General features: G+C 54.7%; 1 protein-coding gene and 1 long non-coding RNA gene across 2 annotated transcripts; both read left to right on the forward strand.

The window, feature by feature from the left end:
- Positions 1-2,093: 2,093 nt before the first annotated feature.
- LOC137862598 (maestro heat-like repeat-containing protein family member 6) lies at positions 2,094-4,149 on the forward strand. Its single transcript, XM_068694833.1, has 7 exons — positions 2,094-2,228; positions 2,446-2,624; positions 2,707-2,844; positions 3,030-3,144; positions 3,289-3,426; positions 3,611-3,787; positions 3,961-4,149. The coding sequence occupies exons 1-7, from the start codon at positions 2,094-2,096 to the stop codon at positions 4,147-4,149; spliced, it is 1,071 nt and encodes a 356-aa protein (XP_068550934.1).
- Positions 4,150-4,453: 304 nt separating this feature from the next.
- On the forward strand, positions 4,454-5,066 carry LOC137862259 (uncharacterized). The gene is made up of 3 exons (XR_011100151.1): positions 4,454-4,598; positions 4,690-4,749; positions 4,890-5,066. It is a non-coding gene; the product is annotated as an uncharacterized lncRNA (long non-coding RNA).
- The last annotated feature ends 9,855 nt before the right edge of the window (positions 5,067-14,921 follow it).

Here is a 14,921-nt window from a genome sequence, read left to right on the forward strand (position 1 = left end):
AACTCCACCATTTCGTGGTCACTCTGCCCAAGACAGCTCCCGACAATCACATCCTCCACCAGTCCTTCTCTGTTTGTGAAGAGAAGGTCTAGCGGGGCGCCACCCTTGGTAGGTTCACTAACCAGCTGTGTCAGGAAGCTATCTTCCACGCTCTCCAGAAACCTAGACTGCTTTCTCTGGGCTGTGTTGTGCTTCCAGGATATGTCAGGGAAGTTGAAGTCCCCCACGAGAACAAGCTCTGAAGATTTCGCAACTTCTGTCAGCTGCCTGTAGAACTCCTCATCCGTCTCCTCATCCTGGTTTGGTGGTCTATAACAGACCCCGACCAGGACGCTAGCCTTGTTGTCCCTGCCGATCCTAACCCAAAGGGACTCGATCTTGTCATTCCCAGCCTCGAGTTCTACAACATCGAAAGACTCTCTAATATAGAGAGCCACACCGCCACCCCTTCTGTGCTGCCTGTCCCTTCTGAAGAGCTTATAGCCAGGCATTGCAGCACTCCAGTCGTGAGACTGGTCCCACCACGTCTCCGTGATGGCAACCAAGTCGTAGCCTGCCTGCTGCACGATGGCTTCCAGCTCCTCCTGTTTGTTACCCATGCTGCGTGCATTGGTGTAGATGCACTTCAGCTGGGCCATTGCCTTATCCCCCGGCCTTGCTATTGTTCCCCCTGGCACAGCTCCAACAATCCTTGCTTCAGCCCCATCCCCCTTCTTACCTAGTTTAAATCCCTCTCAATGAGCCCTGCCAGCTCCTGGCCCAGGATCCGTTTTCCCCTAAAAGATAGGGAACTGTGCTCTCTTCTGAAGTCCTTACTCTTCTCCTCTAGGTACAGTGCACCCTTCCTCTTCTAAGTACCCTCTCTTCAAGATGGGCCAGGAGGGACATAACCAAGTAGAAGGCATATAGGAACCAAAACATACACAATTTTCACATTTGTCTGTTGGAATATCTCAGAGCCCAGGTCTGTACATTTTCTTCACCCCATCATCTACCAGCATGCACACTTGCAATATTCATCTGAAATATTACCAGATTTGGGGGCTATTTCTCCATCCCTAACTCCTCCATTTCACCTTGTTTTATTGGCTTTGTATCAGGCCCACGAGTACTGTCATGACTAGCGCAATGCTATGGGTAGGTGTGAGGCAGATTAATATGGCAAAGCACAACAGCCCCCCCGCCGACAGACACTGTGTCCGCTTTTCTCCAGGCACAAGGCTGTGCGACCAGGATGCCGAGCAGCCGCAGGGCTGGCAGAGCTGGCGAGCTCGCCTGTCCTTGCGGCTCTCCGAAGACAGCAACAGCAACAGGATGTTCATGGTGAGAAGCGCCAGCCCCGAGCCCTGAGCCCTGAGCCCTGAGCCCCGGAGGAGAGCCCGGCCCTGCGACGGCAGCAAGAGGACCGGCGCTGTCCCCGACAAAGCCCGGTCCCCACGGGGCCCGCATGCGGCCGCACCCCAGCCGTCGCCCAGCCCCTGCTCCCAGCTCTCCTGGGGCGCTGGGAGCAGCAGGGCTGAGCAGGGCCGTCGCAGCCCTCGCGGTGGCTGACGTGCTGCCCTTCCTCCCACAGATCTTCATGAAGTACCTGCAGCCCTCGGAACGCCTGGGCGTCTTCCTCGCCGCCGTGCAGAGCATGAGAGCCCCGAGTCCCCACAGCACCGAGCTGGCTGCCCACATGGTGGACGTGCTGGCGGCAGAGACCGACTTCCATTCGGGACAGGTGGGTGCCCGCCAGCACCCCCGGCCACGGCCACGGCTCCAGCCTCCAGAGCTCCTCGGGGCTCTGTTCCTGCCCTGGTGCCGGCCCAGTCTCAGCCGTGTCCCACCGGCAGGTGCTCCACATCGTGTGGGCCATCTACAGAAGCCTGCCGTCCGTCAGAGCCGCGCTGGCCCTTCAGAGCCTGGACAGGGCCCTGCTGCTGCTGGCCAGCAAGCGCCCCAGGGAGACAGTTGCCAGCCTGCTGCAGTGCTCGCTGACCTGCACCAGGTACGGGGCCCAGCAGGGCTCCTCTCGCACACCCCCAAAGCCGTCAGCCGGGCCGGGGGCGGCCGTGCTGACAGCCCGGGGGTCCCGCAGCGTCGCCGTCACCATGTGGAGGGCGATGGTGTCTGAGCCCCCAGCCACAGAGAGGGTGCTGCGCGAGCTGCTCCGCATCCTCATGAACCAGTCTGGCTGCAAGACATCCACCTCCACCAAGGACCACCCGCGCATCCTGGCCCTGGCCGTGAGTTCCTCGCTTGCCCGTCTGCATCTCCGTCGGGCAGGGGCAGGGGCAGGGGCAGGGGCAGGGGCAGGGGCAGGGGCAGGGGCAGGGGCAGGGGCCCCGCTCCCCTCCCCTGGCCCCTGCCAGCCTTCTCCGCACCCTGGGGCACCAGCCTGGGGGGCTGCGTCCTCCTCTGTCCCTCCCTGCCCACGCCTCCGCCTCCGGGTGCTTCCTGCAGGCAGCAAGGCCCCTCCACGAGATCCTCCTGCTGCCTACCAGCCGGGGGGAGGCGAAGGCCATTTTCCCCCAGCTCTTCCTGGCCCTCCTCTTCCAAGTGTCCTTCACCACGGAGCTGAAGCTGCAGGAGGTGCAGGTCTTCTGGGAGAAGCACCGGCAGGACCTGCTCACTCCCGTCAGGTGCCACATCCCCGGCCCCTGCTGCTCAGAGGAGCCCAGGGCTGGGGCTCCCGGCGTGACCCGGGCCCTTCTCTGCCTGCAGGTCCACGGTGCAGGCCCTGAAAGCGCTGCTCTGCAGCGTGGGCCTGGGGAGCCAGGTGCTGGCCATCGAGGCGCAGGGCGGCTGGGCCGCGCTTCTCAGCGCCGAGAGCCACCTCTGGGGCGTGCAGGTGGTGGCCAGGTGAGAGCCCCTCGTCGGCACCATCCCAGCCCTGGAGGTGACAGGGGCTTCTCGGAGGAAGTGCTGCCACAGCATGGGTGCCCGTGGCCGCTGGGCTGGTGGCAAAAGAGAGCGCTGCAAAGCCAGGAGAGCTGGGCCCGCCCGGCTCGGGGCTGACGGCGCCTGCTTGCCGTTCTCCCTGCCAGGGAAATGAAGGAGTTGCCCAGGAGCCTGCGCGCCACCATCATCCACCAGCTGGTTGAGCTGCTCCGCACGGAGGCCTCCTCCTGGCAGACGGTGGCCATGGTCATCCTCAGCAAGGTGAGCAGGGGCAGCAGGAGCAGCGAGCCCACGTGGGGCTCTGCACAAGCCCTGCTGCCTCGGGGCCAGGCTTGGCCGTGCCCTGGCATTCCTGCCCTGGCATTCTTGCTGCTGAGCCGGCACTGCGCCCCACGTCCTTTTCAGCTGCTGGAGTGCACAGAGCTCGGCGACGAGCTGGACTGCGTCGTGAGCCTCTTTGCCAGCTACCTGCGGAGCCCGTGCCTGGGCATGCAGAGCCTGGTGCTCAGGGCGATCCTGGGGCTCACCGAGAGGCCGGCCACGGTGAGCGGGGGCAGCCGGCAACGCCACGAGTGCCGCGGCTTGGGCTGGGCTGGCCCCGGGCTCTTGTGGCTCGGCACCTTGCCAGGCAGCGGGGAGGGCAAGGGGCGTTGGGCGGGCTGGGAGAGTGTTTTCGCCCAGGGGGCAGTCCTTGCTTTCCCCAAAGGAAGGTGTTTTGTTCACACAGGCGAGGCAAACGCTCGTCCTGCTGCCGAGCATCACGGAGCAGCTGCAGGCTGCAGACAGCGACACCCGCGCTGTCGCTCTGCCCGTGCTCAGCACCATGCTGCGGCTCCTGGAGGGGAGGACGCTCAGCCTCGCGGCTCTGGAGCTGGCCGGCAAGCTCCCAGCCCTCTTTGGCGACGTAAGGCTGCGTCCCCATGGCTGCGTCCCTGGGACAGCCCGCTGGGGGCTCTCCCTGCCCGCTTCCCAGCCCTGGGCGCCGCGAGCCCTTGGGCAGGCTCGTTTGGGAACGCTTTTGGGGGCTCGGGGACTTTGCCCCCAGCGGGACCGACGTCCCCCTCTCGCCCTCCCCAGGACTCAAGTACGGTGCGGCTTCTCTCTATTCGCCTCTTCCTCGACACGCTGGGCTTTGTGGAGGGCAGCCAAGAGAAGCTGCAGCAGGTAGCACACAGGAGCCTGCTCCCGCTGTCCTTCCACCTGCACGACCAGGACGAGAGCGTGGCCGAGGTGGGCATTTTGCTCCTTGGGGGAGGGCGATGCTGACTGCCCTGCCCTGCCCTGCCCTGCCTTGGGGGCCCCCGAGCACCAGGGGTGCTGCAGCTGCTGGCAGCGTTAGTCTCCACTGAGGCCCCCTCCCTGCGGAGGGGCTGCGGGGGGGGGGAGCAGGGTCTTCTGCCCAGGCTCTGCTGCCATCTCAGCTGTTCTGCAGGCCTCCCGGGAAGCCCTCCTTGGTGTCGCGCGCTTCCTGCGCTGGAGGCAGCTGGCGCACCTGGCCGAGACGCTGCAGAGCTGGAAGATCGGCGAGTGCCTGGTACGCACAGTTCTGCACCCGGGACCGGGGCCGGGGCCGGGGCCGCCCTGCGCTGAGCCCGCGCCCTTCCCTCTGCAGCTGGCCCGGAGGAGCAGCGCAGCAGAGGAGTACCTGGCCCAGAGCCTGCCCTACCTGCAGAGCCTGCAGGAGCCCCTGCGGCGGGAGGCTGTGAGGTTCACTGGTGAGCCGCGAGCCTGGGGTCCCCCGTCCCTGTGCCTTCGTGTTGCGCCCCGGGGAGCAGCCGGGGGCGCTGACAGGCCGTGTGTCCCCAGGGCTCGTGGGGAGGCACCTGCTGGATCAGCACCAGAGCAAGAGCCAGGACATCTGCCAAGGTGAGCCAGGGAGGGGGATGGCAGGAGCCTGTCCCCTGCTCCCTCCTGGCTGTGCGGAGAGCTGGGGGCAACGTCTGCGGGGGGCCGGGCGCTCTGTGGTACAGGGCCGTCACCTCGCCTCTCCTTCTCTGTTCTCTCAGTCCTGCGAGGCTTGGCAAACGACCCCTGCGAGTCGGTCTCGTCGCTGGCGATTCAGACGGTGCAGATCCTGCAAGCACCAAGGCCACGCTCGCGCTTCAGCTTTCGGCAGCTGTGCTCCAGGCTGCAGAAGGCGTGGAGGAGGCGACGCTCTTCCCCGGCAGGCAGCTGAGCGTGCTGGAAAGCTCCTGGCATCTCCTCCTGCCTGCAGCGCAGCCCCGCTCCCCGGGCACGTTCCCTCCACTTCTCCGGCCTTCTGCATGCCGGGGGCACGCCCGAAGCAGCTCCTGAAGCCCATGAACAACAGGGCTTCAGCCGGCGCCTCTCCAGCAGCGAGCCTGCTCCAAGACCCCCGCTTCGGCCTGGGACACTGCCAGGGATGGCACAGCCGCAGCTCCACTGGGCCACCCGCCCTCAGCGCGGAAAGTGGCCTCCTCCTCCTCCTCGTTGCCATCAGAGCTGGCCAGCAGCATCCTCAGCTACACGCAGGCTGTGCCTCCCCAGCCCCGGGGGCACTGTGCAGCCCTCCCTGGAGCGCAGCTCTGCGCACACGCCCCACGCCTGGGGGCCTCGCTCTTTTGCCCTCTCTCTGGCCTTTCGTGCGGTCTCCCCCATTTTCTTCCCTTCCCTTCCCTGCCCTGCCGTGCCCTACCCTTCCTGCCCTGCCCTGCCCTTCCTGCCCTGCCCATCCCTTCATTTTTTTCCTCCCTCTCCCTTTTCCCTTTAATTAAACTTTTTGTATCTCAAACCACAAGCTCCATGTGTCTGTCGTATTTTCTCCCCCTGCCTCTTGGAGGAGGGGCAGGGAGAGAGCGGCCGTGCTGGAACTCGGCTGCCCACCTGAGGAAAACCAGCACCCTGTTGGGACAGCAGGGGCGTGCTGGAGTGCTGCCTTTCTCCACTTCACCATTTGCCCGGAGGAAGGATCTGCCCCCTCTGACTCTGGCCAGCACTGAGCGTCCTTTTGGGATGCTGCCAGGCTGCACGAGGACAACCAGGCGCTGTAGCACTGGGGAGAGAGTCTCCAAGTGTCTTCCCTCCAGAGGCCAGCTCTTCTGAAGACAGCAGTTTCCCCCAGCAGGGGGAAACCAAAACCAGTGCTTTGTGCCCCAAAGAAGAGGCTCTGAGCACAGAACCAGAGGCCTTGGGTCTGAACAATTCAAAATAAATAAATAAATAGAAAAAAATAAACGAAACAAAGAAGAGGAAAAAAGAAAGAGAAAAATGGTGTTGGATCCTAAAAGGCTTCTTTGGTCCCTCAAAGCCTCTGGGCTGCATGGTCCAAAACCTGTTTTAAAGTCCAAAGCCTCACTACTTTGAGGACCACCCCTTGGTTAGGATCCAAAGGATCTTCATTAGTAGGTCCCCGTGTTTCCTTGTTTGCCTGCCACAGCCTTCTTTTCAGGGTCCAGCACCTCCACTTGGGATCCAAAGTCGTCTTTTGATCTCCTAACCCCTCAGAACTGAGCCCCAGGCTCTACGTTCTAGTGAACAAATCTTGCTTTTCAGGGCCCTGCAACTCCATGCTGATCCAAAGGGGACTTTTTATGGCTTACCTCCTCAGTTTTCAAGCCCACGCCATCATTTTTAGGGCACAATGCCTTACTTTGGTGTCTCACAGTTTCATTTGAGGCTGCAAAGCTGCCTTTATAGGGTGCAATACCTTAGCTGACAGGAACCCTCTTTCATTTGCAGTTTCAAAATGTTCATTCAAATAGCCAAGGCCTGAGGCTTTGGGCCCAAAGCCTCCTTTTCGGGTCCAAACACCCACCTGGAGGGAGCAAAGCATCGCTCTTGGATCTACACAGAGGAGGGCAGGCTGTGCTGTCTGACATTTTTAGGCCCCGGCCTCACATAGTAGGGCAAAAGCCTCTTCCTTGGGCTCAAAAGCCTTGATTGAAAGGATAACCTCTCCTGGTTTTTTGTTGCTTACACATCAACCTTAGAGACCAGGCTGCCATTTCCAAGGAACAATTCCCTATTTTTAGGATCCACAATTCTATTATAAGATGCAACGCGGCCTTCTTAGATGGCCAGGCCTCCCCCTTAACCTAGCTTCTGGATCCAATGTCAGATTTTTCTTGCTTCCAGCCACACTCTTACGGACCAGGCTGTCCGTTTTTGGGCAACATGCCCAATTTCTAGGGTCCACACTTTGATCGTAAGGTGCAAAGCGGCCCTTTTAGATGCCGAGGCCTTATTTGAGAGGAAAACCCCTCATTCCATATTCCCAAATCCTCATGCTGGGAGCTGAGGCCTGAACTTTAGGGTCCAAAGCCTCCTCTTTCGGTCCAAACACCTAGATGGAGGAAAGAAGCACTTCAGGATCCAGACCCTGAGCCGCAGAGTCCAAAGGCCCAGCTTTCAGCTCCAAAGCCTGACTTGGAGATACAAGACACGCCCTCTCCTCCTCCTCACTGCCTCTTGCCTCCTCCCCTCCTGATATTTTAACACCCCATCTAGGAAGGACGCGTTGCATCTTATAATAAAATTGTGGACCCTAAAAATAGGGAATTGCCCCTTGGAAATGGCAGCCTGCTCTGTAGGATTGACGTGTAAGCAAGAACAATCCTGTCAAAAGGAGGGTTTATCCTTCCAATCAAGGCTTTGGAGCCCAAGGAAGAGGCTTTCTGCCTCAATATGTGACTCTGGGGCCTAAAAAGGATGCTTTGGGCCCTAAAAGTGAGATCCTGTGTCCAAAAACAGAGGGTGTAGGCGATAAAGGCGGCTTTGGATCCCAACTATAGGCTCTCTTGTCCTGAAAACATCCTGAAAGTTGGGTGCTTAAGAACAAGGCTGTGATCTATAAAGAGGAGCCTTGGTGCCATGCCTGTATGCTTCTCAGCTGCAAAGAAAGGGTGAGAAAAAGGTTTTGGATCTGCAAAAGATGCTCTTAGCCCTGAAGAGAAGAGGTAATAGGGTGAAAATGAGACATTTAGCCTTAATGAGGAAGGCCCCAAGAAGGCGGCTCTGAATTCAAGAGGTGGGTGTCCAGGCCCTAATATTAAGGCTTTGGTCACCAAAAGGGAGACTCTGGGCCCTACAAGGGAGTAGGTAGGCAATCAGCAGGGGAATTAGGATCCCAAAGCAGCCACTGGGCCCTGAAAATCAGGGTTTGGAGCCTGAGCATGAGACGTCAGCCATGAAGAATGAAGTTTTAGAGCCTAGCATGGGGGTCTCTGGACACTAAAATGGGGCTTTGAACCCAGAAAATGAGCCTTTGTACCCCAACCTGAGGCTTTGAGTCCCAAGGAGAAGGCTCTGGGTGCTAAAAAAGAGGCTTTGGGCTCTCAGGTTGAGCCTTTGGGATGTGACAGTCAGGCCTTGACTCAGCAAATGATGATCCTGGCACTGAAAAGGAGGGTTCGTTCTCTAAAAAGGGCTTTGAGCCCAAGGAGGATGCTTTTTGCCATAATATGTGATGCTGGGGCCTAAAAATCATGGACAGCACAGCCCACTTCCTCTGTCTGGATCCTAAAGTGATGCTTTGATCCCTCCAGATGGGTGTTTGGACCCAAAGAGGAGCCTTTGGACTCTAACATTCAGGCCTCATCTCCTAGCATGAGGATTTGAGAATTTGAAAGGAGGGCTGTTCCTCTCCAATAAGGCCTCGCCATCTAAGAAGTCCGCATTGCAGGGAACCAGGTCCGTTGTGTCCGTTGGGACAGGACTTGCCATAGAGGCCCTGCTCCCAGTTCCAGAGATGGTCCCTGGGCCCTGATGTGGCAGTAATATGGTTTTAATAAAATTGTGACCCTAAAAATAGGGGTTTGTTCCTTGTAAGTGGCAGCCTGGTCTGTAAGATTAATGTGTAAGCAAGAAAAAGCCTCTAAAAAGGAGGGGTTACCCTTTCAGACAAGGCTTTCAAGCCCAAGGAAGAGGCTTTCTGCCCTAATATGTGATGCTGGGGCCTAAAAATGCTGGACAGTGCGGCCCGCCCTCCACTCTCTGCTTCCTCGAAATGGATGTTTGGACCCCAAAATTCAGGCCTCAGCTCCTAGCATGAAGATTTGCGAATTTAAAAGGAGGGGTGCCCTTCTGATTGCCTTGGATAAGGCAATCAGAAGAAGATTTCAGATACCAAAAACGGAGGGTGTAGGTGATAAAAAGCCTGTTGCATCCCCACTGGCTGCACTGCGCCTTGTCCAAACCAAGGGGTCCCGTGTGGCCTGGTCACAGGCAGGCGGTGCAGCAGGCTGTCACCGTGACAGGGAGCGCGGCCTGCCCTGCGCTGTCTGGATCTTGAAGTGATGCTTTACTCCCTCTGGATGGGTGTTTGGACCCGAAAAGGAGGCTTTGGAACCTAAAATTCAGGCCTCAGCTCCTAGCATATGGATTTGGGAATTTGAAAGCAGGGGTGTTCCTCTCAAAGAAAGCCTCGCCATTTATAAAGGCCGCTTTGCACCTTGCATTGAAAATGTGGACCCTAAAAATCGGGCATTGTGCCCTAAAAATGGCAGCCTGGTTAGTAAGAGTGTGGCTGGAAGCAAGGAAAATCTAGCTTTGGATCCAGAAGCAAGTGTCAGGGCCCTGACCCAAAGCACTCGGTCACTTTAAAGGAGCATCCTGTCTCTTAAATGGAAGGTTAAGGCAATCAGAAGAAGAGTTCAGATACCAAGTGGAGGTTGTGGACCCTGAACATAGGGATTTGGGGTGAAATAAGGAAGCATGGGGCCCTAATAACAAGGTTTGAGACGGTTAAAATTTGAGGAGGGGAGGAGGCAAGAGGCAGTGAGGAGGAGGAGAGGGCGTGTCTTGTATCTCCAAGTCAGGCTTTAGAGCTGAAAGCTGGGCCTTTGGACTCTGCAGCTCAGGGTCTGGATTCAAAAGTGTTGTTTTGCACCCTCCATCTAGATGTTTGGACCCAAAGAGGAGGGTAAAAAACAAGGGGTAAGCATCTTAATATCTTCATTATCTTTTTTATAATATCTTTTTTATAATATCTTTATTATAAATGGAAGGCACAAAACAGGCCAGCAACAGAGACTGTCCCAGAGAAATACTTGGTGCTTTATAAACAAACAAGGAAGTACCCTTAGGTGGGTGTGATAATCCTCCTCTAATGCGTTTTTGGAGTGCAAAAATAGATTTGTTCCTTTCTTGCTCTTCTCTCCAGGACAAAGGCAGAATAGGCAATGGCAAAGTTAGACCAGGGAGGTCCGTTTGTTCCATACTGAGAAAGACAAGCCTGTAAAACAAACTAGACAGATTTTCTTGGTACTATTCATCTTCCTTCAGCAAAGGCAAAGCTTATGACACTTGTTGGTGTGTGTATATATATTTATCCAGTGCTCTCACAACAAAATTTTGATTTGAAGAGGGCACACAGATCTAATTTTTTTTTTCTTTTCCAGTAACTAGTATAATAAGCACTGGTATTTTTGTATAAAAACAGAAAAATACAAAACAGAAGACTGAATATTATGTGGTATGCATGACATTAAAAAAAAAAGGTGGTTTCAAAGCAATATGTACCCTGGTGTGTTTGCCATATCCTAGAGTCCAGCTTAAAGTGCACCTGATCTGTATTGCATTTTGATATTAATCTCTGTGTACAATGTTTTGCATGTAATTTATATGGTTCTTGGGAGAAAAAAAAAATGAATGAATTGTCCCACTTCCTGGGGAGATGGGTTCGTTGGGAGGTTAACTGCAACGTTACAGTGAGGATGAGGAATCCTCTTTAGTCCCGTAGGTATTTGCTGCCAGGCGGCAGCGTTGATTTCAGAAATTGTATTTCAAAAAGGAAAAAGAAAGGAAATCTGTATTCTTTGACATACTCTCTTTTCTCGGAGAGTAGATGTAGGAGCTTCAGCAGTGCCCTTCCTCCGGAAACGATTCCCAGTGTCTGCTCAGACACTGAGGAGGAAAATGGAGGAGAGCCACCCGCTATAAATAAAGGAAAGAAGGGCTCATGGATTAAGGGAGAACCACTCCTTCAAAAATTGGTGCTCTCTACAAACCGGTTAAGGGTTTGGGACCTGCAGGTGCTGCCTACACCTGTGTGCGTTGCAGTCGTGCCTGTTGCCACTGAGCAAAACGGGGAGAGCTGCTTTGTCGAACACAGCGTGTTAAAGCACGTGCCGCTGCCTGGAAGAAAAGCACGGGCTTCCCTCGTGTGGGACTTCTTCCCTAGCGATCTGTGGTTTACCTGATGGTTTCCCATAAGCTGTGAATGTTTAAAAGAAAAAAAAAAACAAAACCAAAACCCAACCCCAGCGTTGAGAGTGGTGAGGCAGATCCTCACCTGGGGACTCAGAGTCAGCGGTGACATCACCATGCGAAGCATTGTGTGCGCTTCGGGTCGGGGCTGCTGCGAGCCTCGCAGCGGGGTGGGAGAGCAGATCCGGGGTGCCTCTGTGTCAGCCCTGTGCCCTGGTGGCTTCGTGAGCACTGAGAGTTTGACTCCTGTGTTCCCAGCTTTCGCTTGCGCACCTGCGGTGTGGCAGAGCCAGCGAGCTGCTTCCTCAGCTGGAGGAGGAAGAGGAGTGACCTCAACATTGCCGAGGTAAAGCACAATTATTGAAAAGATTTGGCAAAGATGTGGGTTGTAGCAGCGCGGCTGCTGCAGCTGCAGCAGATCCTGGAGCATTGGAGAAGATAGAGAGGGGTTTCTTGGTGAAAAGAATGCTGTTAAAAGCGTTTTCATGCCAGAAATTAGGAGAAACGCCTCTGTTGTTTGACATCCTCTATTGACCTGGCACATTGGCATTACAGCGTACCTGGCACGCTGTTTGTATGAAAAAAAAAGGTCTTTTAGTCAGGGCAGGCCAGAAACCTGCCTTGGCACTTCCACATGGCAGCAATGCTTACAGAGCCTGCATCCTGGCTGCCAGGCCAGGATCTAAATCCGATGGTGTTGTTGGTAAACTGAAGCTCAGGAAGCGCTTCTGGGTTTTTCTGTACTTCCATGTGAATTTTTACCCTGTGAAGATGGTGTATTAAGCTATTTTTGTAACAACAACTAGGTTTAAAAGCAGTTTCAGTTTAACATCTACATGCTTGGGTGTTATTAACAGAGCTTTGTATACTGAGCTGGTGCTTGGTAGGAGAAAAACCATAAATCTTCCCTGGGAAACTTGGACCCCCTCAGCTACATACTGTTATGAGGAAACTCAGATGAAAGAACACACTTAAATAACACATCAGCAGAGCTGCTGTGCTCCTGACCACCAAAGGCACCTTTTTCCAACACCGTCGTACTGGAAGTTGATGCAGCTGGTTCCATCCGTAACGTGGGACTGTACAGTGCTGTAAAAGAAATATTTTTTCACAGCTTTGGAGAAAGTGAAGCAGAGAAAACCCCACCTAACCACTGATACCTGGACCCCAAACTGCCACAGACTGACAGTGATGCCCACTGGATATCTCCTGCTGCCCTGCTGCCTTCTGACTGCTCCAGCAGAAGTGCCGTTTGAATTAGCCAGCAAGTCCCTCTGAGTGGCTTTGCTGAAACTCCTGCCGTAGGAAGTATCCTACGGGAGCCAAGTTGCTAAACTGATGTGTGGTTTTCCCTTAACCCCCTCAGCCCTGACTTTGCAGCTCCTGATGACACTGCCAACGTGTGCAGTGTCACCGTGTGCCAGCTAGGTGCCAGCTGCCATGGTTTATAGATTGTAAAATGAGTGATTTGGGACTCGTGAGCACTGAGAACAGGTTAGCAATTGCTTAAGAGCTTTACCTGTGTCGCTCTGGGGCAGGGAGATGGGTGAAACATCTTAGGCTTGAAAGTGATTCCCTGCAGAGGGACGTGCTCAGATCTGCACAACAGATCTGTCGTTTTGGTCACCTTATTAGATCCCTGCTTGAGAGGTTGCTTGCAAGAATCGATTCCTCTTCACCTTGATGTGTCAAGCTAAAGACAAATCTGTGCCGAAGCACTGTCTGATCAGACGAGTGCCTCAGTTCAGGATTGTTCTTGGACAGCTCCAGAAACACCAGGACGATCAGCGCCTTCAGGAACAGATTAATTGGATCTTGAGGCTGTCATAAAACAGGTCCCTGACGTTTGAAGACTCTTCCAATAGTTTGGGCCAGCAAGGAGCAGCTGTAGCTGGCGGCTGCGGTAACTCGGGGCTCAGAGTCTCAGAGAGCGTGCTGAAAGGTGCCCCCCAGCTGGCTGCTGGAGGAAGCTGAGGCAGCGTTCAGCTCTAACCTTTGCCTTCTTGGCTGGCATCTTTGCACTCCTGCTGTCAGTGGGTGTTGAGTGTCCTTCCCCCCAGCCTCAGCACGTGCCCTCAGATGTAGGCAGCGTTTAGCAGCTAGAATTCACTCCAATATAAAGAGTACAAGTCATGCGTTTTCTGCTTTTGCTTTGGAACTCTTAGCTTGAGGTTTTCCTGCAGGCCATGAGGTTTCTTGCAGCAGCAGGGATGAGTTCTGTTAGCAAGAGGCTTTTCTGTGCTGGGTGATTAAAAAGCAGGGGCAGAACAAGGAGTTTCTAGTGTCTGTTTTTGCTTGTCATCCGACTCTCCACTTCCACTGTTCTTTACAAAAAAAAACAAAAACAAAAACAAACAAAAAAAAAAAGAAACAAGGGGTAAGCAAATTAGTATCTTTACTGTAAATGGAAGGCACAAAACAGACCAGCAACAGAGACTGTCCCAGAGAAATACTTGGTGCTTTATAAACAAACAGGGAAGTACCCTTAGGTGGGTGTGATAATCCTCCTCTAATGCGTTTTTGGAGTGCAAAAATAGATTTGTTCTTGCTCTTCTTTCCAGGACAAAGGCAGAATAGGCAACTGCAAAGTTAGACCAGGGAGGTCCATTTGTTCCATACTGAGAAAGACAAGCCTGTAAAACAAACTAGACAGATTTTCTTGGTACTATTCATCTTCCTTCAGCAAAGGCAAAGCTTATGACACTTGTTGGTGTGTATTTCCAGACCCCCAGCTACTGGCACTGTAGCGCATCTCTAATTCTTTGGTACAAAAGGTTCAAAATCTCTTAATGCAAAAATTTTACAGGCACCCTGGAGCAAAAAAAAAAAAAAAAAGAAATCTAAAAGATCATCCCGTAAGAAATCTAAGATCACCCGTATGGTAGACCAAGGGAAACCAGCTGATGTGATTTTTTTTGGACTTCAGCAAGGCTTTTGACACGGTTTCCCATAGGATCCTACTGGACAAAATGTCCACCATACAGCTAAATAAAAACATCATACGATGGGTGAGCAATTGGCTAACGGGCAGGGCCCAAAGGGTTATGGTGAATGGCGCTGCGTCAGGCTGGCGGGCGGTCACCAGTGGGGTCCCTCAAGGCTCCATTTTAGGGCCGGTACTTTTCAATATTTTTATAAACGATCTGGATGTAGGAATAGAAGGCATTTTGAGCAAGTTTGCTGATGACACCAAACTTGGAGGAGTTGTGGACTCGAATGAGGGTGGAAAGGCCTTGCAGAGGGATCTGGATAGGTTGGAGAGCTGGGCGATCGCCAACCGCATGAAGTTCAATAAGAGCAAGTGCCGGGTCCTGCACCTGGGACGGGGAAACCCTGGCTGCACATACAGACTGGGCAATGAGACGCTGGAGAGCAGCCTAGAAGAGAGGGATCTGGGGGTCGTGGTAGACAGCAAGTTGAATATGAGCCGGCAGTGTGCCCTGGCAGCCAGGAGGGCCAACCGTGTCCTGGGGTGCATCAAGCACGGCATCGCTAGTAGGTCAAGGGAGGTGATTGTCCCGCTCTACTCTGCGCTGGTGCGGCCTCACCTCGAGTACTGTGTGCAGTTCTGGGCACCACAGTATAAAAAGGACATGAAACTGTTGGAGAGTGTCCAGAGGAGGGCTACGAAGATGGTGAAAGGCCTGGAGGGGAAGACGTACGAGGAACGGCTGAGGGCACTGGGCCTGTTCAGCCTGGAGAAGAGGAGGCTGAGGGGAGACCTCATCGCAGTCTACAACTTCCTCGTAAGGGGGTGTCGAGAGGCAGGAGACCTTTTCTCCATTAACACCAGCGACAGGACCCGCGGGAATGGAGTTAAGCTGAGGCAGGGGAAGTTTAGGCTGGACATCAGGAAGGGGTTCTTCACAGAG

This window comes from Anas acuta, chromosome 11 (genome assembly GCF_963932015.1).
Source record: "Anas acuta chromosome 11, bAnaAcu1.1, whole genome shotgun sequence".
In the NCBI taxonomy this organism is placed as follows: Eukaryota; Metazoa; Chordata; class Aves; order Anseriformes; family Anatidae; genus Anas; species Anas acuta.